We start from the raw sequence: 25524 nt of genomic DNA on the forward strand, positions 1-25524 counted from the left end.
TAATCTATGATTAATTTTATGCAATAATTTTCGGACTTTAAAAGCATCACAGCTAGTAGTTGCATATACGACTACAGGCCGATCGCCCGTAGGAAACATAGCCGCCCTGCGGAAGTTTCTTTATTTGAGAGTTGAATATCGGGTTCTTTTCACCTGACAGAGCAATATGAGTATATAAAGATATAAATTCATGCCTTAAAGATACCATTTCAGTTAAGCTCAGCTAGGTTTCCGGGTTGTCTTCCGTGTCCATTCATCTTCCTGACGACAGCTTCGCCGGCGTTGGAGCAGGCGTCTTCACGTTTGAAGTCTTCAAACTTGCAACACTTCAAAACTGAAGATACCGGCTGCAACGCCGGCGAAATTGTCGTTATGAAGATGAATCGACGCGGAGGACAACACGAGAAAAAGCTGGTCCTACTGCACCACTCCGCGGAAGTCTCCATCAACACCAATAGATTAATGGTGTGAATTCTGCCGGTACGATAGGATTAATGACAATTTTTTCGCTCAAATGTTAAGGATAGACTGTGTAGGTATGTTTAAAAAAATAAACATATGACTATCATAATTTTTTCCTCACGACTTTACCTGTCCATTAACCCCCTCGTGATGCACTTCCTCCTCCAACCAACACCCTCGAAGATTTTTTTCAACCTTCGGGCCCTTTGTGTACGGGGATATGGGGTTGTGGCGTCGCCAATCTGTAGGAGCACGTTCCCACCACCCTAGCCTCTCTTTTTCCCCCTTACACCTCTCTTTATTTGGCGTCTGGATCACCCGAAAAGGTTCCATAGCCGAGTGACTCCGAAAGCCGAAGAAAGACCTGTTTTCCGTTGTTCGGCTCGCGCATTTCGCTCATAGTCGATGAATTCTGCTCTGCACCCAATATTTGATGGGGATTCCTCGTACTATTAGGGAAGAATAAAAATTTACTAATACCACTGTAATTTATTTACTTGCGAGCTGTTTCGATACAGAGCACTATCTTTCGATACAGTGTAACTCCAAGGAATGTTGAGAATTGATCAGTTAAAAATATTTTCTCTTCTTTTCCCTATATCGTTTCCCTGTTTAATACGAGGTACTTCAAGAATTTTGTTTTCAAGTTAACATGAAGAAAAAATCAACAGTTGATATTTATTTTGTTACTTTGGGACGGTTGTAATCTTCTGGCATACTTCTACACTGTATCGAAAGCGGTCGCAAGTGAATAAATTATTGTGAATAACTGGAAGTTTTATCATTTTCTAATAGTCATGAAGGAGTTCAATCAAGTAACACCTAAACGATGGCATTTAGGAATTCCTCGAGTTTCGGCTGTGGCATGTTCAACACTATATCATGAATGTTCCACTCCTATTCTATGATTTCCAAGTAGTAGAGATAAAGAGTGCTAATTCAGGGGTAGTGAAGTCACCGTTGTTGAAGAGCCAAATTCTTAACGAATGAGCGTAACTCAATGACCATTAATTGCCATTAGATAAATCGATTTGGGTTATTGAGTATTGATCGAATAAAAATATTACCTCTTATCTCTCCGCCATCGTTTCCCTCTTTAACACGAGAATCATCAAGGATTTTTTTTCAATTTAATGGAAAAAGACGTCAGCTGTTGATGTTTATTTTGTTGCTAGTGCACGGCACATTTAAATCTAGGCGATGATGATGCTCATATTGAAGAATGAATCGCTGACGGAAAGTGATGTATATAGTGGACAAGTTCTCAATAACCAAAACCGAATTAATGTAAGAAGTGTTCGAGAACTATTCAACATCCACTTCATACACTATTGTACATTTGTGGTAGAAGATTTTTATTAATGCCTAAGGTGCCGAAATTGAATTTGAACTAATAATTTATACAAAGGCATCAAGGAGTAATTGAAATGCTGGTTGGTGCTTAAGTATTCTCTGTTTGAGAAAATATTTACTGCGATTGTATCATGTACAAGGAAAAACTTAAAAGTAATTCTGATCGTAATTGTAATTTACTTACTCTTTACTTTTTCGAAGAGTAATTTTAATAGTTGTTAATTACGAATTTGATAGCTTGATTGTAAATGAGACCGATCACATTTTATTCAATATTTTTCCCCTTGTCATAGAATAAAAAGTGAATTCAGACAATAATGAGGACTAACAAAAATTTCCGCGAGTTTGGAGAGTTCGATCGACATTTTTTTATTGTGTTGGGATTCATGCCCCTGAAGAATGATAAAAATTTCAGCTATATTCATTGCTTATGTCGTTTGAGGCAACCGCTGAGATTAGACGTGTTTTTATGAGCTCGGCGATTTTATGCTCACACTTCATCGATAGTTCGTGAATTGTTGGCCAAAAATAATACTGTAACGATACCCCTCCACATTCGCTATACATGGCTCCGGGTGACTTTTTCCTATTTCAAAAAATAAAGAGAACCTTACAGGGCCGCCCGTTTATAAGTATAGACTCGCTTTGCTCGCTGCGGGGCTCTGCCCCCCCTAGGCCCCGACCTTTTTAGAGGGGGTCTTCATAAGACTTTTTGTCGTATCTCGTCTCGTTCACCCCAAACATTTGTATGAGTGAGTGAATGAATGAATGAGTGAGTGGTCGTTAGGGGATTTTATGATATATAGATAGATGACATTAAAAGAAATCATTGACAGAACTAAAGGTTATCACAGAGACCTGGATAATAGGGACGTTTTTAAAGGCGACAACATTAATGTAGACGAATAAATAATTATGTTTTGAAAAAACTAAAATTCCCGTTATTTTCTGAACGCACCACCAAGTAGAAATGTACGTGAAAACAGCAGCATCAGATAGCTAGATACGTTGAATAGGTTGTTTGATTGGAATACTTCCGGATATAGCGAGTTGAGTGGTAGCTTTCGGAAATGAATAACGAGGTTTCTTGTCAACCGATCAAGCATCCCGCTGGAGAAAGCTGACATTCAAGTTTTTCATCTCGTCAGCGCGGGTTCCTCTCTAGGAATAGTCTCGCTTTGGAGCTGTTAGCAATTAGCTCCATCAACTCGTTGGATTAAGTTGTAACAAGGCAAACCTGAATCATCCTCCACTCGTGAAAGCAATTGAGCCGAAGAAATGTGCACTCTGTAAATAGTAGTTGAGAATAAAATGGGTATTGCGAGCTGTGCTATCGTGCCTATTTATTGAGAGAGCGAACAGTTAAATGCATTTAATATTTAAAATTGAGCTCTTGTACTTTGAAAGATTGAAAAGATCATATGCACAACACAAAATCATTAAGGCGACGGAGAGCATGCCATGCCGAGATGAAAATTATCCGTACTGATTTATCCAATATCGATCGCGTGTTAGTAAAAAATATAAGCTGCCTAAAGGAAGCATGAAAGAAAACTATCGTTATAACTTTATTAACATGAAATTTATTAATATTTTCATATCAATATCTTTTATTTTAAAATAAAGAGTATATTACGTACAGTAGTTTTTGTACGTTGTTTTTAATCCCAGACCGCCTTAATTAAGACCGCCTGCCTATCAGATCCTTGTGCCCCCCAAGAAAAGATCCTGCATCCGCTCTTGCCGAGCCCCTTCGAATGGAAGATCTATCAAATTTAGAAGCGTATCTCCTAAAGCCTAATAGCTCTAACCAATTTTGTTTGATGAAGACCTATAACACGACACTGAGTCGCTCGAAGTGTATTCTGTCTTTCATTCCCAATTAACGTACACATTTCTGGAGTTTATCAACCCTTTAGCAACACAGAATTCATGCGAAATAGGTTCGCGGGACATCATTTTTTCGTAGAAATTCCGAATTTTCCTCCTCAGAATGATGCTAGTTTCGTCTTCATCACTTGTCATCGACCGGCCCTTATGCGGGTGAAAGGATACGGAGTTTGCCCTAGAAGTGTCCTTGGGCGAAATATAGTAGCTTCCTCGTCGTCGCCCGAGATATTAAATTCGTAGGAAATTTTCTCTCCTCGAGTTGACTCGCGCTGAGGAAGTTATGAAACGGCACGAAGGCTTTGAGAGCGGGAATTTCATCCATGGAACAGCAGCAAGTCTTTTGCACCAATTTTCTTGGCTTGTTTCATTTGCCGAGTGAACGTAACGGATAGCCGGAGAGGCCGTGAAAAAATTTCGTTGTAACTAGGATCCGTAAAGTGCAAATTTTAACCTCATCTAATGTCTAACAACATTGTTCAGAAGTTGGGGCCGAGGGCGCCCAGAAGCCAGGGATGGCAAGTGAAACGAAACGGAAATGTTTCGCTTCGACCCGGAGGTAAACGAAAATACGAGGGCTAGGTTTAGTTTCGTTCTCGTACGAAATTAAAATCACCAAGGAGTTTAGTTTCGATCCGGGACGAAACTTAAAAAGCGGTTTGCGGTGTAGGATATAGATGTACATATATCGAAAAATGGAGTGCCAGAATATAGATGCCGCTGGTTCAGTGGTTTCCTTAGCTTGGAGTGTAGCTCTCTACGGTGCGGAAACGTGGACACTGAGGAAAGAAGACGAGAGAAGATTGGAGGCATTCGAGATGTGGGTATGGAGAAGAATGGAGAGGTGAAATGGACGGAGAGGAAAAGGAAAGACGAAGTGCTGGAGATGGTTGGCGAGGAGAGGCAGCTTTTAGATGAGATACGCAGGAGACAGAAGGTATTGATGGAGTTAGTGCTTAGCGGTGAGGGGATGTTGAAAATGGTGTTGGAGGGTAGAATGTTGGGGAAACGAGGGAGGGGAAGGAAAAGAATAGGATTTTTAGATAGATTGAAAGAGAGTAGGCCTGACAGTGAATTAAAGAAGGCAGTGCTGGAAGGAAAGGAAGGCTCCCAGGTCACTTCTCGAATACTCCATGGAAACCTACCTTAATCGGTAGAATACTATAATAATAATGCACCAAGGGTAGTCAACACAAGGGAAAAAAGTTTCCCCGTGTAGCCAACCTCTCCTGGCTACGTGACTTCTGAATTGATATTCATAAATAAACAATTTGTATAATCACATATAAAGCAGGAGTCGAAATAGTGAGAATTAGCGCACTGTTTTCTTTTTCTTATGCTGCACTCGAGGCCAAGGGTGCTCATGATCGACCCTAAATGGGTTTCTCTCTGCTGTCGAGTCATTATCGATCCACTGTCCTCGAGATAATTTGTGTACAAGGCGCATCTTTGGATTCCCGCTATATACCCTCGGAAACCTGTGGAGTCTCGTTTTAAAAACGTTTGCCTTGAAAATTTTGAAAAAAAATCTTCATTTTCGAGAGTGATTTATACTATTATCTCTATCGCACGAGTTCACGGATGACAGAAATGAGGGCTTATGATGCATTTTAATAATGGGCGGAGATTATTGTTTAAGGATGCCTAAATAGTCTTGCCACTAATTTTTTATGTTATCGGTTATGATAGTCGCTGATCGCAGTGAGACTTTGTAGAGACGGGTTCTGGGGGATTCTGGATGTATGGAATACCTCACAGTGGTAGAGGGATCGGGGGTCCCTCCCACAGAAATTAAAAAATCGTAGATATTGTGATTTAAAAGCATTTTTACCCCATTTTATACTCAATTTTATATCCCATTAGGAGAAAAAACAATGCGTGATTGTACGAATCTATTGTTTCCGTGTAAAATACCGTCCTAAGAAATAATTAAAAAACGATCACCCTAATTCACTATAACCTTATTAAATTCTCTGGGGGACATAACCTTTATAAGAAATATTGAGGGGACGCGTTGCCAACATCCCCTCCTCGAGCTATTCGCGGCGAAAAATCGGTGGTCGTAACCCTTTCGCGCATAAGTTGTTGACGTCACGAACTCATGTAGAGTCGGTGGCCGCTTCTCAGCTACCCTTTATCCATGCTCATGGGCCTCGCGTTGATCTTCGTCGTTTACAATCTAGTGTGCGATTCCTTTTCTCAGTGGCAATTTTACCATGAACTAGTAAATGTAACGAAACTCTAATGACGTCACCAACTCATGAAAAGTAGGCGACAACTTCCGCATTCTCCAATTTTAACCTACGAGAGGACGGCAAGATGAATGGCGGTAAGATTTCTTTTTCGCCGTAACTTATCTTTTCATACCATCCCCAGAATTCTGTCAATGAATTTCGGTTCCGCGTCTAATTTAACGATCCTTTATTATCAAATATAGATGAAATGATTTTGAATCCTATCCATTTTCTATCCTATGGAGTAAAGCGTAAGAACTTGAGTTTTGGAATCTCCAGTAGCAACCCTGACTGCTAACTCGATGCTTTCAGGGCTTTTTATAAGCGCGCAGCCCGATAGTTTTTTGTTTTTATTATCTCGGGCCTTCACGTGGATACTTTATCGACTGATGACTCCCTTCTTGGAGAGCTTCGTCTGCGTTGCTTTGGTAATCGCGCACGGAGGACAATACGCAGTCGTCGAGCTCGTGGGCTAATTACCCTCGCCTTCAGAGCACTTTGCCCCCTTCAGTCTATCAACCCTCTCCCCCCGTTGCCTCCTCTACTTCTCCTTTGTCTGTCTTTCTCTGCTCTTCTGCCTTTTTCCGACGACGATGCAAAACGTCGGAGCCGATGAATTTGCTGTTCTCACAGTATCAAGAGGACGTCGGGCGTTATTTTTCGGCGACGGATTACTCACGTAAAACTTGCGCTCGCATCTTGAAATTTTCAGGGTAAGCAGAGTAATTTAACATGATGAAAGCACTCGTCTATATCCACACTTCTTGATTTCTACCGACCCAGGTTTCGGCACATATTGCCATTTTCAACCTGTAATTAACTTTAAACCTTGGAAATGGCATTTTGTGCCAAAACTAGGATCGGTTGAAATGAAGAAGGTAAGAAATAGATAAGTACTTTCATTATATTAAGTATTAATGATTTCCACCAAATGACGCCGGAAACTGTACCTTTTTTATCTTTGAGCGAAGTAAATTATTCTCAACCCTTGCCTATGCTACAAATATTAAATAATTATAAATATAATAATAATAATATATAATTTATTCCATTTACAATCAAATATTACATTTTAGAACATACTTAAATAATTTTGGAATATATAGGTACCCCTTTGAGTAGTTTTGGGGCTACCATCTTAAACTGTTTACATAGGTCTGGTGCTAGCACACATGAGAAGTAAAATTTCTTTGTATTCAGTTATTTGTTCTATTGCCGATTGCATTCATTATTACAAAACGTATTTCAAATATTTGGACAAGGATAACTATTTTTCTTATTTTTCTTATATAAACGCATAATTACATACATTGAATATACAATATACCTTTTATTGTAAACTTTTTAACCCACCTTTCTTAGTAGAAACTCTACTTCCTCACACCTCATAAGCCATTTTTTTACAGAGGATGCAAATCCCCATCTTTTTTCAGAGTTTGCTACATTGCTTGGCAACATGCTAAACAATTTAGGCCCTAAGTAATTGTATAACTGTCGATAAATTTCAATCGTCGGCCTAGGTATATGGAAGTTTCTCCAAGCTCTAATGTCATAGTTTTGTGGTCGGGCCTTTTCACCACTACGGTTATAGAATATTCTAAGGACTTTATAAATGAATAAATGCCTTAGTGGGAGGACATCTAATTTTTTGAATAGAGGAAATGAGTGGCTTTTCCTATACGATCGTGTTATAACCCTGATAACCCTTTTTTGCGCCACTATCAATGGTTTAATGTTGATAAAATATGCTCCACCCCAGCAGGCTATTCCGTATTGCAATCTTGAATTAACGAGAGCATAATATACCATTTTTAACACTGATTCAGGGCATATGTATCTGAGGAAGTAGAATTTTCTTACAATAGAAATCATTCCTGATTTTAATTTATTTATGTGAGACTTCCATTTACAATTTTGGTCAAAATATATACCTAAATATTTTATGTGACTAACCTGTTCGATCAAAATACATTTATCACAGGAAGTAACATTATCTTTTATACAATTTGCACATTGATAGTATAGTTTACTTTTGTTTGGGGTAGATTTACTCATGCTAAACATAGTATATTTCGTTTTTTCACTTAACAACATATAATTAGTCGAAAACCACATATTGAGTGTTAATAGATCACTTTGAATGTGTTCATATAGATCATCAACACTATTAACAGAGTAACTTAGTGCAGTGTCATCTGCAAATGACGTTAATTGACCTTTAAACCTGCCAGCACATAAATTGTTTACATATATTAAAAACAGTATGGGTCCCAACACAGAACCCTGTGGCACACCACAGGTGAGTCGAATCTTTTCACTGTAGCAATTTTTGAGACGCACACATTGATCTCGATCACAAAGATAACTTTGAAACCAATCATATGCGGTTCCACGTATACCCGCTTCCCATAATCGATTCATTAGTATGTTATGATTAATGGAGTCGAAGGCTTTGGTAATGTCTACAAATAAGCCAGCAACTCTACAGTTCTTATTCAGTCCGTCGTTCAGCTCTGAACAGAATTTTAATAATGCATCCTCTGTACTCTTACCACTCATAAATCCAAATTGGTTTTTATTGAAAAAACTATGCTGATTTAGAAATTTAAGAAGTCTGACTTTAACAACTTTTTCTATTATTTTAGCAAATACAGATAATAGGGATATTGGTCTGTAATTATTTACGTTCATTTTATCACCTTTTTTAAAAATTGGTATCACTATTGCAGTTTTTAATTGTTTAGGAAATATTCCAGTATACATACTTAGATTAGCAATATGGGCAAGGACCTCCGAAATATTTGCATTTACTTCTTTTATAACTTGTGTAGAAATATTATCAACACCTTTAGATTTTTTAGACTTTAATTCCTTAATAATGCTGCTTATTTCTTTCGCATCAGTAGGAACAAAAAACAGTGAGTCAATTGAATTGGAGGTTGGGAATATTTCTTTGTATTTATTCGTATTAAAAAATATAAATATATAAAGCTGTAAATGTTAAAAAATTATAAACATTAAAATAAAAAATCCGCCACCCTTTTCATAGCAACATATTTCCTCTCTTTCACATACTTTATAACCTGCCCTATGTAACTCATTCGGGGAGGTCCCTTCCCATTATCTACCTCCACCTGTCCATCCACGATTTTCTTCATCAGGCCATCATGTCTCATCACGTGGCCAACTAAGTTATTTCGTCTCCTCCTTAAGATTTTTATGGGAGCATACATCTTATTACCGAATTTGTAAGATAAAAATAAGGGTGATTTACAAATAAGATGGTATCTGGCGTAACTTTATGGAATCTGTGATTCACGTTGAATCAACAGGAAAAACACTTTGTAAACTTCCACAGGATGATTATTTAAACGACAATAGTTTCGTAGAACTGTCGACATCATCTGGTAAGATCTCTCAAATCCTCTCGAATAGATTTTTTTTAAACTTTCATTATGGGGTAGTTTTTTTTCTTTCATTTTGCAGTCCTCGAATTTTCATTTTTCTTTAAGTCTTTTTAATCGCCGACATAGGAATTTTGTATAATTTTAGCTAAAATTAAACCACCAAAGAGTTTTTTTTGAGGGGATGGACCTAGTACAATGCTGCTAAATACTTTTCTTACTGCAAATGCGCATTGTTATCTAAAATTGTGGTTAGAGATTCTTATGACTTGTCCGGACACTTTATCCCTCTTATTGTGGCATATTCCTAAAAATGAACTCACTCAATAACTGAGTACATATATTTGAATTTAAAATTCCATTTAAGAAGATAGCGTGCCTATTGCACTATCCTTCGGTCCATCTTTACTCTACTGCCATTTTTCTGATGATGCAGGGTGCTGTAGCGAATGAAGTCGCATTTTTCATAATGTTAAGGAGACTCACGGTCACAGCGAAAAGTGTCGCTGAAAACCATGACGATTTTCCACTTCGTAAATTATCCTTGGTCGCTATGCAATTAACGTTCTCAGCGGCAAAATCTTAGGCTAGGATGAGTTTGTGCAATCATTGCGAAAAATTCCAGTTAAAAATCAATTTTTGGCCATCCAAAAATTGACGTAGTGAAATAGCCCAACACATATACTACCATAGCTAATTTTATGTTGTAGTTTTTTATGTGAACCTTTATGTTTAGAAAACCTTACAATCGACTTGTATATAACATTTTCTTTTATAGCTAAGCATAATCGAAGAACAGAGGTGCCTCATATCAAATGTTTATGCAATAGTAATAATATTGTGAATTTTGCTTAAAATGTGTTGTTTGTTATGGTAAAATTACATGTTTTTTTTCAATGTAATACTTGCTTTTTTCACACGCCCAAAAATATACTGTGAAGAGGTGCGTGGAAGGTTCTATTTTTCCAGGAGGAGGCGTAGTAAAAAAAGTTTGAGAACCCCTACCATAAAGGTTTAAAGTTTTGTGGACACCATTTTGAGTTTTTTCCATAAATGTTTTTGTGCGAGGAAAGATTCCCTAAAAAATCGATTTTTCCGATCCGTATTCGTAGACAACCATTTTCCAAGTCCGTTTTACACGGGGCGCGTAATTGCACGATCTGACATGTGTACGGAAGCGCAGTCAAAATTCCGTGGTGTAAACCGGTAAATTGCTAGAACGCATGCGAGAATGCAAATGCGAGATGTGAGTTGGCAAAATAGCTCCTCTCCTAATTTCACTCCTGCTTTCGAGAAATTGCACGCCATAGTGAGAATGTTGAAATAAATAATTGCAGTTTCCCAAAATTGTAAAATTTATTACGATCTAGGCTTCAAAGTTACTGACTCATCTTTGAGGTCACCTTCATGTTTCTCATCACCTTGAAGATGATGCATAATAGCATTGAAACCGAGGTCGTAATTAATTTTATAATCGTGTAAAATTGCAAGTATTAATTTCAATATGAAATATTTCTTCTCCATCGCTATTGAATCTTCTTATTTCATCCATAACGAGAGATAAATGCTGTTCTAATCTGCGCAAATTCGTGCCCCGTGTAAAACAGCCTTTAGGCTGAGAACTTGGGCACCATCAGCGATGATAAATCCGCTGGCGGCGAGTGGATACAATTTGTGGAATGTGTACTTGCCATTTCCACTCCTGGTTCCTCTTGACGGTGAGCGTGAACAGTCCCTCGAAGAAGAGGAGCATGATGGGAAGGGAGAGGTACCAGAGCGTTGGCTCGCGGCGTCGGGCCACCGCCTGCCAAATGGCCAGCAGGCCGTGCGCCGCGAAAACCAGCCGCGTCACCACCGCCTTCACTGTAGCGATCACACGCGCCATGACCTCCCGTCAACTGGACGCCACCCGCTCGTTCTATAGGGGCGAAAATCACACGCGTTAAAACAGGATGGTAATGATAAAATTACATGAGTTTCTCTTCGTTAAAATTATGTAAGTTTCACTACAGAGAACATCTATCTTCTATATTATTTCTACTGTATAGATACCTTTTTCTCAACTCATACGCAACCAAACTCTACAAATGAAGTACCAACATGCACAGAATTTATCTGAGAACATGCGACGGCATATCTTACTACCTAAATATTGCTATTGTTTCCTAAAATCGGTTTTTAAATAAAAAAAAAAAAAAAAAATAAAAAACAAAAAACCGGTAAATATTCCTGATTTTAACGGCGCACAAACTTATACATTTGTTCATTTGCAACGATATCTCGCATTCTTTAAATAACTTTTATCAAAATGCGGCTGATTCCAGATTCAAGTCTCCTGTTGATACATAAGTGTAAGTCATCATGCGCGTTTAACAGAGGATAGTGTAATTACTTGCAAAGTTATGTTTAAAGAGGTCCTCTGACCTCAATTTGTACATGGACATTCCAATTAAATTTGTACATAAGACCCTGCCTTTTTTTCTACATTTTAAAATTAGAAACGCGCCTATCCCTCTGTGGACCTGCATTGAAAAGAGCGGGGGAAGCCCGCTGGGAGCGGGCGCATCACGCTCGTATATGTATAAAAGAGGATGTTTGTTTGTCTGTCCGCTATGCATTTCCATGCGGCTGCACGGATTGCGACCGAAGTTTGCACATATGTGCATATCATACTCTCAAAGCCCCTAGTGCTACTTTCGGTTACGCCCAACGCGTCCTTTGCGTCATTTTCCCATCACCATTTGTTACGTCACGGCATACCAAGGGCGCAGCTAGGAATTAAGGCTAGGGGGGGTTTCAGGCGCAACTAATACTGGGGTGCCTGGGGGTGTGGTACACCCGCCAGGGTAAGCGGGAGGTGCGGGGGCCCTCCGCCAGAAAAAATAAGATAAATGGTCCAAAAATATTGAGTTTTACGGCCTTCTGAGGGATATTTTGTCAATCGTCACACTAATAGATTTAACTTAATAATTTCTCTGAGCTCTGGGGGGGGGGGGGGGGGAAGGGTTTATCGGGGGGATAATTGATGCATGTGTATTTATGACTGAAATCACTTTTGTATATGTTTTATTTTGTTTTCTTTTCTTGAGTTCACTTGTTGTTTGTTTTATTGGCCTGTGAACATGTTTGTTTTTATTTTGATTTCTTTTTGCTGATTTGATGGTGGTGGTGTCTATGGTGATGAGAGATAAATAAGGGATGGTTAGTGAGAAAGCCATCTTGAAGTGAATGAATATTAAGATTAACATGAAAATACAATGTGTCAAGTGATATTTTCCTTGTGTTAAATCGCTTTGATACGTCAACACGTTCCAAGAGAAAATACAAGTCAACTATACCGAACTATAAATACTCTCGGTGCAAGCCTTTTTACTGGGTTATAAGTTCACTCGACGTTTTTGGTCTACGCACTTTCGGACATACATAACGATCATTGTCGTGGAGCGGGATATAAGGCGATCCCGTGCGCGGTATACGGAAATCGTTTTTTTCCATTGTTTGCTGTTTCATATGTATACCATCAGTGGCGCAGCGAGGGGAGGGGGAGGGTTTGGGGGATAAAACCCCCCCAGAGCTCAGAGAAATTTTAAGTTTAATCCATTTTACTTAATTGGATTGATATTACTAATAGAATAGTGTAAGGATTAATAAAACATCCCTCAGAAGCCGTAAAACTCACCATTTTGAACCATTTATCTTAAATTCCGCAATTAATATCGCACCTACCGCTTATCCTGGTGGGTATTCCATACCCCACACACCCCGGTATTAGTTGCACCGAAACCCCCCCTCAGCCTTAATTCCTAGCTGCGCCCCTGTTTACCATCATCATACCTGCTTTGTTCATTTACCTAAAAATCCTGCCATATGACCATGAATTCCAAGTTCCAAGTTTCCCACTTCTCTGTGTACTATCCTTCCCGAGCAACGCCGGTGGCCTGCTAGTTCATTTATATACGTGTAACCAATTAAAATAGAATTTAAAGGAAGCGCAAAAAAAAAACGCGGAATAGATAGTGTTGAATCAAATGATATTCCTGATTTCACATCGATTCTTTTAATATCGCCCAGTTTCGTTGCTGTGCGACATCGTCAGGTGACGAAACTGGTCGGTATTAAAATCATTTATGTTAAATGTATAAGGTTTTTTGGTTCAACACTAAGAAATATCATGTTTCCACGCCTCAAATTATCCATTTCATTAGGTGTGCTGGTACAGAATAGATCGTGTTGCCGGCAATCGGATCGATAAAGGCGTGATTATTATTTTAATTACGAAATTTGAAAGTGATATACGTGGATTTAATGCTCTTCTTAGTCTTACGCCAACATTTCGAAAATCTTGATGCAATTGGTCTTTTCCAATAGGTTCAGTCAACATTTCACTTACTTTCATACATTACATGGGTAAACCGCATTCTTATCTTGATCGAAAAATATGCGCACATTTGATGGACACTCCGAAAACAGCAATGGGTGATTATTTCATAGGGATTAATTCTCTTGGAAAATAATAATGGTTCAGTCAACATTTAACTTACTTTCATTCATTACATGGGTAAACCGAATTCTTACCTTGATCGAAAAATATGCGCACATTTGATGGACACTCCGAAAACAGTAATGGGTTATTATTTGATAGGGATTAATTATCTTGGAAAAAACTGCAGTTATTATTATTATATTCGCACAAAATGATAAAAACGATATACATTTTAAAATTCGATAATATTTGTCGCAATTAGTCATTCCAATTATTCGCGACGGGGGATATTTTTCCCTCTTAAGAGTCCGGGTCTGATTGCATTGATAAAAATACATAAATTTCACCATGAAAAAATTATGTACGCTTCGTTACCGAGAATACTCATTTGCAGACGTGTTGCAATTTTAAATAGAATCAAAGGAAGCGCAAAAAAAACAGAATAAATCGTTCTGCCAGCAATTGAAATCGAATCGAAAAAAAACGTGGATCTGTGATTAGGACAAAAATCAATTCGAAATAACTTGCAATGGATGATTATATTTTACTGCACATTTAAGTTCAAGTTTAAGTTTTGCGATTCGTTCGTCATCCCGTTAACTTGATATTTCCATAATTTTAAGCTAAATTGTCATCGTTTATTCTTATTCCACATACTTTTCACTAAATATTGTTATCTACCATAATACAATCCAAATGATAAAAAAGCATTATTTAAGTCTTGGAAGTAGACGACATTGGATATCTTTCCCTGCCCGCGTTTCATATGTGGTTTCGGAATTTTTAGTGGATCAAGGATGTCGATATTAAGTGACCGGTAAACAGTTTGTCTATTAGAGGAATTCTTACGCTAATTAATAAAATTTATCTGAAAGTCAATAAAACACAGCTTTCATGCACCCTTTAATTATGACTCAATCAATCCAACATTTTTTTTATCTATTCGCGACAGAAAAACTGTCATGTTTTGTTGGGAGAAATATGCATAGCAAAATTACGACTATTTAAAAATGATATACTTGAAATAAATTTATTTATTGGCCTTGCGTCAAAATTTAGATAATCTAGATGCAGTTAGTCATTTCGAATGGGTTCAGTAAATATTTAATATAGTTTCACTCACTTGTATGCAACTTCAAATTGCATGGGTAAATCACATTTATATAAGGATCGGAAAACAGACGCCCATTTGTCGGATTATCAGACTACATAAATGCAAAGTAATCATACACTCTTAGAAATCATAAATGGGTCATTGAATCTCATGAATTATTTCTGTGGAAAAACAGTGGCGTAATTATTCTAAAATTCGCACAAAATGATAAAAACGATGAAAATTTTAATTTTTGAAAATAATTAGCGCAATTAGTCATTCCAATTATTCGCATTCGCAATACCGAGAATACTCATTTGCAGACGTGTTGCAATTTTAAATAGAATCAAAGGAAGCGCAAAAAAACAGAATAAATCGTTCTGCCAGCAATTGAAATCGAATGGGAAAAAACGTGGATCTGTGATTAGGACAAAAATAAATTCGAAATAACTTGCAATGGATGATTATATTTTACTGCACATTTAAGTTCAAGTTTTCTGTGGAAAGACAGTGGCGTAATTATTCTAAAATTCGCACAAAATGATAAAAACGATGAAAATTTTAATTTTTGAAAATAATTAGCGCAATTAGTCATTCCAATTATTCGCATATGATATCTAATGAGTAGAGACATAGGTTCAAATTTTTTAAATGACGGTTATTTTCAACAGCGTTGCTCGTGCGCTCATGTCCCTAAATGGGAAGCTTTAATTTCTCGGCGTATAACAATTCATATTTAAATAAATTGCAATTAACAATGGTAATCACCCATTCCGTGATGTTTTACGAAATAAAAGAGGAAATATTATAGTTTTTTGTATAAAAATACAGAGAACAGACTGTGGGAAATGCTCCTTCTTCACAGCCTGGAATCGGTGAGATGAGTCTCTAAATCTTGTTTAAATTCACTATCCGAGACTTTATAGATATGTCATGTGTAGAGGCACTGAAATTTTGCCAATATCGATAATTTTATTTCAGTTCAATGATTTTCGTATCCATTATTCTAATGAAGACTACAAAATATGCTCACAGAACACTATTGTCAAATATTTCACGACATGACATTTCCTGATCATGGGTAAAACGGCAAAAAAAATTCAGTACAAACAAATTCGTTATACTATAGATCGCAATGGGATTGGTTACTCTGGTTACTCACGATTATGTTGTCTGCTGGGAAATACCTCCCCGGCTCTTGGGTCCTAATCGGAAAAACTTTGGTATTCCACTGCGCCGATAAAAGGCTCGCCTTCATTTTAATCGAATGGTTCGTTTCAAATCTGCTCTCGGGTGGAAAGGTATTAGTCACGTGACCGATTTCCGCGCATCCTCACAGCTAAGTGGACCGGTCCATTATTTGACCTCCGGCCCACACACATGTGTAAATGCGAATTTTTTTTGCTCCCACCCCACTAATATGTCGAAGTATGTTTGGATCAATCATTCCAGGAACATTTTAGGCTGCGGCGGGGGTCTAATACTCGCGGCCCGTCCCCAGCTTTGATTGTTTTAATGTTTGAGATAACGCAAGAAATTACTGTGTACATTATTGGCATTTATTGAATTTATTATTCAGTCATAAAAAATATACCATGAAAATTCATGTATCCCATATACCCATGAAAGTTTAAAAATTAAGTCTACGGTTATGAAAATGTTGCCAATCCCTTGGCTATGACGAAATCCACTCGCTCAATCAATGGAATCAAAGTAAGGTTTCATTGCACTAATGGTGCCAGATTGAAGTACCCGATATGTATGTATACATTGCAGGTAAAAATAAACTGAAATTTCTTCCAACTGTTTCATATTGAATTAAGAGTCGCCGTTTGCTTTAGTTTCCATTAATTTCTATTTAATTTGGAAAGTGGTGTGTTAATTAGTGCTTCATTGGGAATCGCCATATAAATAACCTCTGATTTCAAAATGTCGATTTTTTGTTTGTTTGTTTTTGATTAAATATTTTTCATATATTTTACTTGAAAAACATTTTTTAGTCTAATTCAGCTTCACATATACTTCCTTAGCGGTTAAAGGGATAGGGGATAGTCATCTACATGCATGTTACCAATTTAAATTGAATTTAAAGAAAGCGCCTTTAACAGCGCCACTGTTGAATCGAGGAATGAACTGTTTGGAGCCGCACATCGATGCCGCGCATGATATCACGCGTATCCGTCATCATTTGTCTGTAATTGTCAGACAAGTAGGAGTATCAATATTTGTTCAAGTAGACATGTAAAGAATGTGTTTCTTGGAAAAGAATCTTCCTTACCGCTGAAATGACTTCCAAATTGTACACGTACCTAGATGTTCGGGAAGTAAGGTGAGTTCCGGCATCGATAGAAGGCGTAAGCTAATATCTGTAGTCGTCAGTCACCAAGTGTATGGGTTCATGTACGCGACTATTTCGAAGTTCAATGCCTTGACTCAACATTTCAGATGAGCCCGTCTCTTCTCGGTTGGAGTGGACTCATTTTCGTGTTATGTGTATCTACGTTCGGTGTGTGGTGGTGTGTGACAGTGACATTATCGGTTATTGTCGTTGTAGTCGGGTAAGTGAGATGAGATTGGACTGGGGTGTGATGTTTGGTTTCCTTTTATGGTGAGTTTGTATTGTGGACTCTTTAAATATTAATTTCGTGTTCTGAAAGTCTTTGGATGTGTCCTTTTCCAGGGGACTAGTCTACCTTTACGTTAGCCATGCAGAAACTGCTCAGAAATATTACATCAATGTATACCGGTCTAGATTTGAACTGCCTAGGAATCGTCCTTTCGAGGTTAGCCTATCCTCCTGTTGTCTCAGTCACATTCTTATGTTGTGGTGTACAGCAGAACATATCGTTTTTGTGATATGTCCATGTATAATATGTAGTGTGTAAGATGCTTTTTTTAATGGCTAATATGGACAAACGTGAAGGCTTCCATGGTTTCTACATGGGAATACCGTTGTAAAATCTTAAGTATTCGTCTCTCAAGTGTGCTGTGGAGAATTAATAATTCAAGGCGAAAAGTTGTCATTTGTGGCCACTTCTTTGTTTTAATATTTAACACGTTAACCTCCTTTTTACCAGTGTTATTCAAACCTTTCCAGGAATCTAAGGACTTTGGTATTTCGAAAGAATCCCAGAAGGTAGATAGACGCTTAACTGGATCCACTGTGATAGATGATTCACTGCAGGAGATATTGGCATATGTATTTAGAGATTATATTTATCCATGGTATGAACGAATTAGCCCAAATGAAGAATTTCCCAAGGAAATACGCCAAGTGGCAAGGACGGTCGTCGTTGAATTTGCCAGCAGGTGAGGAAATTGCGATTGCTCATTCTCCCTGTTGCAAGTTATGATTTGTCTGTGTATATTAACCTAATACTTGGAATCCTGTATTTGAGAATATGTCGCAGCCTACTTTGTTTCTGTTGTGTAAGCTTGATTTTGTGACAAGCTGGCCTTCACTTAGTCAGATTTGTTGGAGTTTTAAACATCACGGTCTTAATGCTCGATTTTTTTTCTAATATTGAAATCATTCTTTGATTAATTTGTGGAATTTTATGCTCTCTTTTATACTAGTGTTCTTATGTATTGTTGTTTGCACAACATGGTATTGAATTACTGACTTTGTGTATTCTATATTGTGTACAGCTAACTGTACAAGTTTTTATTAAGTATCAGTCACGTTCAGGTTGATTTTTTTGTGGAATTCATATTGGTTTGGTGGTTAATTACTAGACCTGGCAGAAGTACCCATTTTCATCAGTAAGAGCTCAATAGTTTTTTAAAAATCTTGTAGTCAATAGTCAGGAAATGATAAACTTGGGTTATTTACTCTATTTAAATTATTTGGTTTGAGGATTTTCTTATGTGGTTCCTTCTGCTGATGATTACACTACCAGCACTATGATAAATGTCAATCCTACTTAGCATTCCTTTTGATTGTTCTCCCCATCACAATGGTGCTGTCATGTTAAGCCATCACTAGCTCTGTCACTAGCTGCATGACTCAGTACCATGTGATTCATATCACTGTGATCTCATTTTGATTCTTAGCTGTTTGTTCTTTCTAGATTGACTAGTAATCTGATCTTGTCGTTGTAGTTTTACCTTGTGCAAAATATTTAAATGCAAGTTTTAGTTAAACCTTTGCAGTTGTTGGCTAGAAGATTGATTTTCTGAAGAATTTGAAAATTGAGGATGCTCTATTTGAAATTTTGTGACCTTTCACCAAATTTTTCGTCCTATTTTTATGAATTATTTTGTTTTTGTAGCCTGAATAGTTTTGTTTGAATGAAATTTTGGCATACATGATGAATATAGGCAATTTTTGAGAAACATGTTTCAAACAGTAGTAGATGACGGGGTGGCCCTCCCATAAATTCACTAAAACTTGAAAGGATGTAATCTTTAAGTTGGCTCTCCAAGCAAAATTTATATTTCACCAGCCTCACAAAATAATTGATGAATATCTAACAGCCACTTGCTTATGCAAATCAGACCTCATATACATTGCCGCTTAGAGGTATTGCATGCCACAAAGGCACTGCAGAACTGAACTTTATTTAGTGCAATTAGTCATTTCAATTATTTGCATACAATATCTAATGCGTAGAGACATAGGTTCATATTTTTTTAACGACGGTTATTTTCAGCAGTGTTGCTTGTGCGCTCATGTCCCTAAATGGGAAGCTTTAATTTCTTGGTGTATCACAATTCATATTTAAATAAATTGCAATTAATATTGGTAATCACCCATTCCATGTTTTTTTATGAAATAAAAGTGGAAATATTATAATTTTTTTGTATAAAAATACTGAGAACAGACTGTGAACTCTCTGTTTTACTCCTACACCCCCAAACAATGACCTTTATCTTCCCCTGATTTCAAAGTGATAGTTTTTATGCTCCAGTTAGAAGGAATGATGTGTTGGACATGTCAAAATTCAATTTGATTAATGCATTTATTACCATTTGACTGGCTTATTCAATTGGCGGAATGAGTTCTTAGCAGAAGAATTTTTGGTATTGGTTGGCAGATAGATAGAAATTCACTAAAATTCCACTGGGTTATTCCCTAGAGGCTAGATCTTCAAGTCCAAGACTTTTGCACCCTGCACCTCAGGAGTGGGGTTGGATACACATTTTGGTTTGGAGTATAAAATTTCATTTACAATCTTAACAACTGATGTATTCAGCAATTTTAGTCGTTTAAGAAGTGTAACCAGAAGGAGAAGAAATAACTTGTCACTCGAAGCCCAAAATTATTATAAACTATTAATGTTTCATGCAACAAAATGTGAAGATAATTCATTGGAAAAGGTTTTTAAAAAGATGATAAGCTAAATTTTTTATATAATTTTGGAGGGGGTCATGACCCCTGTGACCCCCCTTTCCCTAAATCTGTGATGTCAGAAATTTGCTAGAATGTAGTTAATGTGTGGCCAGTCACTATTATCGACATGACATGATGTTAACTTTCACTCTAAGTCAATATGACCTACATGGTAGTCAGTGTCTAGTTGGATCAGGCTACCACTAGAAAACTAGATTTGATGTTCCTGTAAATACTGGTGGGCAGTTTGCCTATTTTTGAACTGATATTTAGATGTTACATAAGTATGTATTTGGATATCCCAAACTTGATAATCAACTCATAATTGTTTTTCAGGTTAATGCCGCATTGACTCATTTTGGTGGATGACAGTTTTGGTTGCATTCCAGCTTCTGTCTTCAGCTCCAAAATGGACCAAATTGATTTGGGCCCGAAGGCGGTAGCTGGAATGCACCCGAAACTGTTGTCCATCAAAATGAGTCAACATGGCATTAACCCAAAAAACAATTATCAGTTTAATCTCTGGTGAAGCCTCCATACTAGATGATCAACAATAATATCACTCGCACAAAACTAGGAGATGTGCATGTCCAACGATCTAACTTATCTTTGACACTAAGTGGACCTTGGGCATTGTGCACAAAAATCTCTAATAACTTACCCTTGATTATTAAGAATGAAAGGAGACTGCCTCAATTTAAAAAGGCAGTCTTTTCATTTCTCATTGATCAATGTTTCTATAGTATAGACGAATATCTGTTTTTTATAACACATTGAGGTGAACCTCTGTGAGTTTGGGTCATTGGGTTTGTACTTTTAGTTTTTTTTGACGTGTCTTATATACATGCCCTGTTCATATCAGTGTATTGTGTCTGCTGGCAAATAAAATTATTATTATTATTAACTGTTTCACTGCTTTCTTTTTTCAGGATGAAAGAAGTTGATTGGGTTAAATATCTCACCACTTGGCTTGTGAATGATGCTGCTTCACACCTTAGATTATTCAGGCAGGCTCGGGCGAGGCTCAAAGCAGAACGAAACATGGCTTCTCAGGCGGCCTCACAGCAGTCTTCGTCGCAACTTTTTACTCCGGCTCCTGGTACTTCAGGGGGTCCATCACCGCAAGCTTCCCCAAATCCTCCTCAGGCTAACCAAGGGCCTGTTCCCGTGGTCACTGCCTCAGCTGCCAATGACCTGGAGGGGGCCTTCTTTGACCTTGAGCTTGAGATGGAGAAAGATCTTTGCCGGGATACAGTTTGCACCGGGGGGAAAGAATTCGAGGAACGTGAGTAGTCTCTGTCTTTCATTTTTGAGACTTTTTCAAAAATGTGAAAATGGGTTAAGGCTAGTTTATGGAAAATATTCACGAGAAGTAAAGTTAAAAATTTGAGACAAAATTAACTTTAAAAAAATTTGTTGTTGGAACTGTTGTTATGGGAAAAAATAGCATTTTATTCTTTTAATGTAAGGTAAATTAAAGTTATTTGTGGCCAAGAGCATTTTTCTACACAATGTTCTAAGGAATTGATTCAAAAAGACATAATGTGTGTCTCTAATATAAATAGATGGGCCATTGAACTATCTTTAAAAACACCTTAGTTGAAGCGTTTGTGTATGTAATTTGGATGAGTTAAAAAATTCTGTGCTGAAAATATCATCCACTTAAGTAAGCCATTTCCACGTAAACACATCTTTATTCTTTGGCAGTATGACTTGAATTAAAATTGAAAAGCCTTCCTGGTATTTGCTTATGCTTTCTTCTTCTCCAAACTAGGAGGTACCATCAGTGTGTTTATGTTCCACAATAAATGGCATGGCAATAAATGATCTCAAACATTACATTTTTCATTCAGCACAAATGCCTCAGTTCTGCTGCAGTAGCTTATCTTGTTTATTTATGCAGCTCACCATGGTATCCACTTGCTACTTGACGTGGAAATCCAGTATAGTAAACCTTAATGAGCCGTTCAGTATGAGATTAACCTTGTCTTTACTCTGAATCGATCTCCCAGACCTCCCTTTCTGAGAGCTCATCCAGGTTACATTTATAAATTGCATAGTAAAGATGATCTCAAGCCATTCTCTGGTCAGGGGAGATCAAGGCAACCTCCACTACAACAGATATGAATATGGGCCATAATTTCACGGTCATCATATAAACAGCTATAAAATCCATTGCCCATACTGGTATATTGTACTTATATTACGTGTAGTATGAAAGTAAAGAAGGGTAGTATTTGGGACATCCTTGTTCATATACAATTTCATGTTTATAGACATTTATCATTTATTTTTTCAGAGTACATTAGGGATATTGTGGAAGTACTGCTTTACCTGTTAGTGCCTGCTGAGGACTTCCATTGCAAGCCATTAAGGTTTCTTTTTCGTGAGATAGTTGCCAATGCACTTCTAGTCCCTTTGCTTCATATGGTATCGGATCCAGACTACATCAATCGTACCATTGTTTGGCTGGTGAGTATTTCCTCTGAATCTTATATGTTACTTAGACAAAAGTCAGTGTTTATGCTTTTTTCGAGCACTTTTTAAGCCTTTATTTCACCTCCTGAACATTATCCTGAAAAACTTCTTTATCATTTTCTATCCAGTGCAGCAATATCCCTTTCACAAGTGATGCATTCCTAACTGCTATTCGCACAACTGACTGTGTGGGTGAGCTCCATGCCACCCGTGAAATGGTGTCCAAAGAAGTGGCGATTTTGGTGAGTTATATACAGTCATTGATGTGTATTATGTGGGTGTGTGGCTATGCTGACTAATGTGCAGCTTTTCTAAAATTCACTCTACCATTCTTAACTCCAGAGTTATTACAGTTCAGTAAAATTAGGGAAAAATCAGGGATTTACACATGAGTCAGGGAAAAGTCATGGAAATTCATCCATGTTGCCTGGGAAAATTTTTATAATGATGAGTGAATCAAAAGAACTCTCATGATGTAGACTGGCTGAGGACTTGCATCTTAGACATGGAAATATGCATTAAATATATGTATGTTTGGGAACATGTTTTTTCTTAACTCTCTTACAAGAGGTACCAAAAATACCTAAATTATTTATAGCTGTAGAGGAGGGTTTAATCTTCAGCATATTAGATGTTGTAAATGTTACCTGCATGGTAAAAATCAATGTGAGCATTTTAAATTGTTATTAACTTTATTAAATTGTTTAAATTTCCTAAAATAGTCCTATAATAATTTTTCTGAATTCAAGACTTAATTGAGCCTGTGAGGTTTCCTATATTCCTTGTATCAGGAGATATGAGGTCTAGTGCAAAGGCGCTTTCCTTAAATTTCAGTTTTACAACCTTACGATATCTTGTAAACTGTTGCATTCAATATAGGTATGTACAAGAGTTTTTGTGTTTTAATCAAATAGAGGTGATTTTAAATTTGGTTGAAATAATTTCCCAATATCTGGGTATAGTTTGGTGGAATGACCCTATTGTTTTATGAAAATTAAGGTCTTGATAATATGGCATTACGTAGAATTTTTCATTTTATTACCAATTTCCTTGGTCAATTTCTCTGCTCGACTCTCAGTAAATTTGATGCCTTATTTTGACTTTCACTTGGCTGTAATCAAGTTTGCAAAGTTGATGAAGATAATGCTTTTTTGTATCAATTGTAAAAACTGTATGTATATCTGATTTACCAAGTTCTGTTTGATACCATATTTGGGATTCACATAATTTGATTGGAATTGAATGAACAGGTTACCTTTTCCTCTGTGTTAGCTGTATATAAATGGGTGTTAAAAAGAAATTAAATGTATGCACGTCTAATGAAATTGTATGTTGTATTGACTCTTATCCTAAAAATGTTTTGTATTTTACAAAAGGAGATTGTAAAATCAAGGACTTTTAATTTGGGACTATTGTAAAAGCATTGAAATACATATTTGGGCTCTTTCCTCAGCTTTTAATTCTGACTGCTGCAAATATCATCTGAATGAGTTCATATTATAGATTCACCTTTTATAAATATTACTTGTTGATTAATGGAATATTATTGTATTTTGTTGAATATTGGTTGAGTTTTATGTTGAGTTTGTTTTTCGGCAGCTCAATATTGTATTTATTTAATGTTTTCCCAAGTGACTAGGGATAAAATTTAGCTATTCATTTTTATTAGCAATTACTATTATTCTTCCAAAAAATGCAGATTATCATAAGAAGTATTTATTCTTGATGAAATTCATGCTGGTATCAGCATGTTTTTCATTCAGAAATTCATTCAGGTATTTTTTTAACCCAGGTGATAGATCTAAATGCTTCCCTACAGTGTTGTTTTCTTTTTACTTAAGTTTAAGTGGTGAGTTGCAGCAAAATTTGGATTGAGAAAATAGAATAAAGGATCTCTTTTACCTTAGTTTAAATTGTGGATGAAAAGATTTTCATTTACATAGAATAGCCCGATCTTTGCTGTTCTTATGATAACAAGTATGGGAAGTGATTCATGTATATACATTTCTTTTTATTTATGTTTTTCATGCAGAGGTCTCGTGACTCTGGTGGTGATGATGATATTATAGTGAAGCAGCAGTTGAGTAGCCTACTGTACATGAAAAAGGTCATAGAAACTCGTCTGCACCGGCTTCAAGAAGGTTTAGAGACAGACTCAGCTGGTTAGTGGTGTTTATCGTAAAATGTTTTGGGTGGTGATGGATTGATTTTGTGCATGTGAAAAATAATTTGTAAAATATTAGGGTAAACATTGTTTTCATAATGACCTGATGAGACCTTAAAATGGTATTCATGCTAATTTTGTGAGAACAAAAATGCCTATCATTATTAATGTTGAATATTGGATCCTTTGAGTTAATTTTTTATCTCTGTTCTTCTCCAGTAATGGCCATTTATGCATTATATTATTTTGTGCTACTAAATTGCATTCTAATTGAATATTTATATTGTATTCAGAAAATGATATGCAAGTGGTGATTCTATGTACTTACCTCCAGTTGTGTTACCTCCTATGTTTTTCATTTTCAGGCTTGCCAACATCATTAGATTGGAACCATTTAATCGCTCCTGGATCAAAACTTTTTTCTTTGCCATTGGATTTAGTTTTGAAAGACAATGTAGCTTTGTCATATTTCATAGATTACATGACGAGTATTGGTGCGCAAACATACTTGTATTTTTACCTGAACGTTGAAGGTAAGTTGGCATATGATATATTTATTACTCGTTCCTCAAGGATGAAGTATGTATCTAAATTCTGTGGCTTCCTGCTCATCAGTCAAGTGTAGAATCTTATT

General features: G+C 36.9%; 2 protein-coding genes across 2 annotated transcripts in view; one reads left to right on the plus strand and one right to left on the minus strand.

Moving 5' to 3' along the window:
* Positions 1-11225, minus strand: part of LOC124163840 (transmembrane protein 26) — a 48539-nt gene extending 37314 nt beyond the window's left edge. The window contains exon 1 of the mRNA XM_046540945.1: positions 11032-11225. Coding sequence (XP_046396901.1) covers positions 11032-11225 — 194 coding nt within the window. The remainder of the gene's footprint in view (positions 1-11031) is intronic.
* Positions 11226-17093: 5868 nt separating this feature from the next.
* LOC124163333 (sorting nexin-13-like) overlaps positions 17094-25524 on the plus strand; it is a 40546-nt gene continuing 32115 nt past the window's right edge. Inside the window, exons 1-9 of the mRNA XM_046540162.1 lie at positions 17094-17245; positions 17362-17474; positions 17597-17699; positions 18014-18225; positions 21178-21533; positions 22548-22720; positions 22855-22968; positions 24759-24888; positions 25256-25423. Of these exons, the coding sequence (XP_046396118.1) occupies positions 17362-17474; positions 17597-17699; positions 18014-18225; positions 21178-21533; positions 22548-22720; positions 22855-22968; positions 24759-24888; positions 25256-25423 (1369 nt within the window). The 5' untranslated portion in view covers positions 17094-17245. The remainder of the gene's footprint in view (positions 17246-17361; positions 17475-17596; positions 17700-18013; positions 18226-21177; positions 21534-22547; positions 22721-22854; positions 22969-24758; positions 24889-25255; positions 25424-25524) is intronic.

This window comes from Ischnura elegans, chromosome 8 (assembly GCF_921293095.1).
Source record: "Ischnura elegans chromosome 8, ioIscEleg1.1, whole genome shotgun sequence".
In the NCBI taxonomy this organism is placed as follows: domain Eukaryota; kingdom Metazoa; phylum Arthropoda; class Insecta; order Odonata; family Coenagrionidae; genus Ischnura; species Ischnura elegans.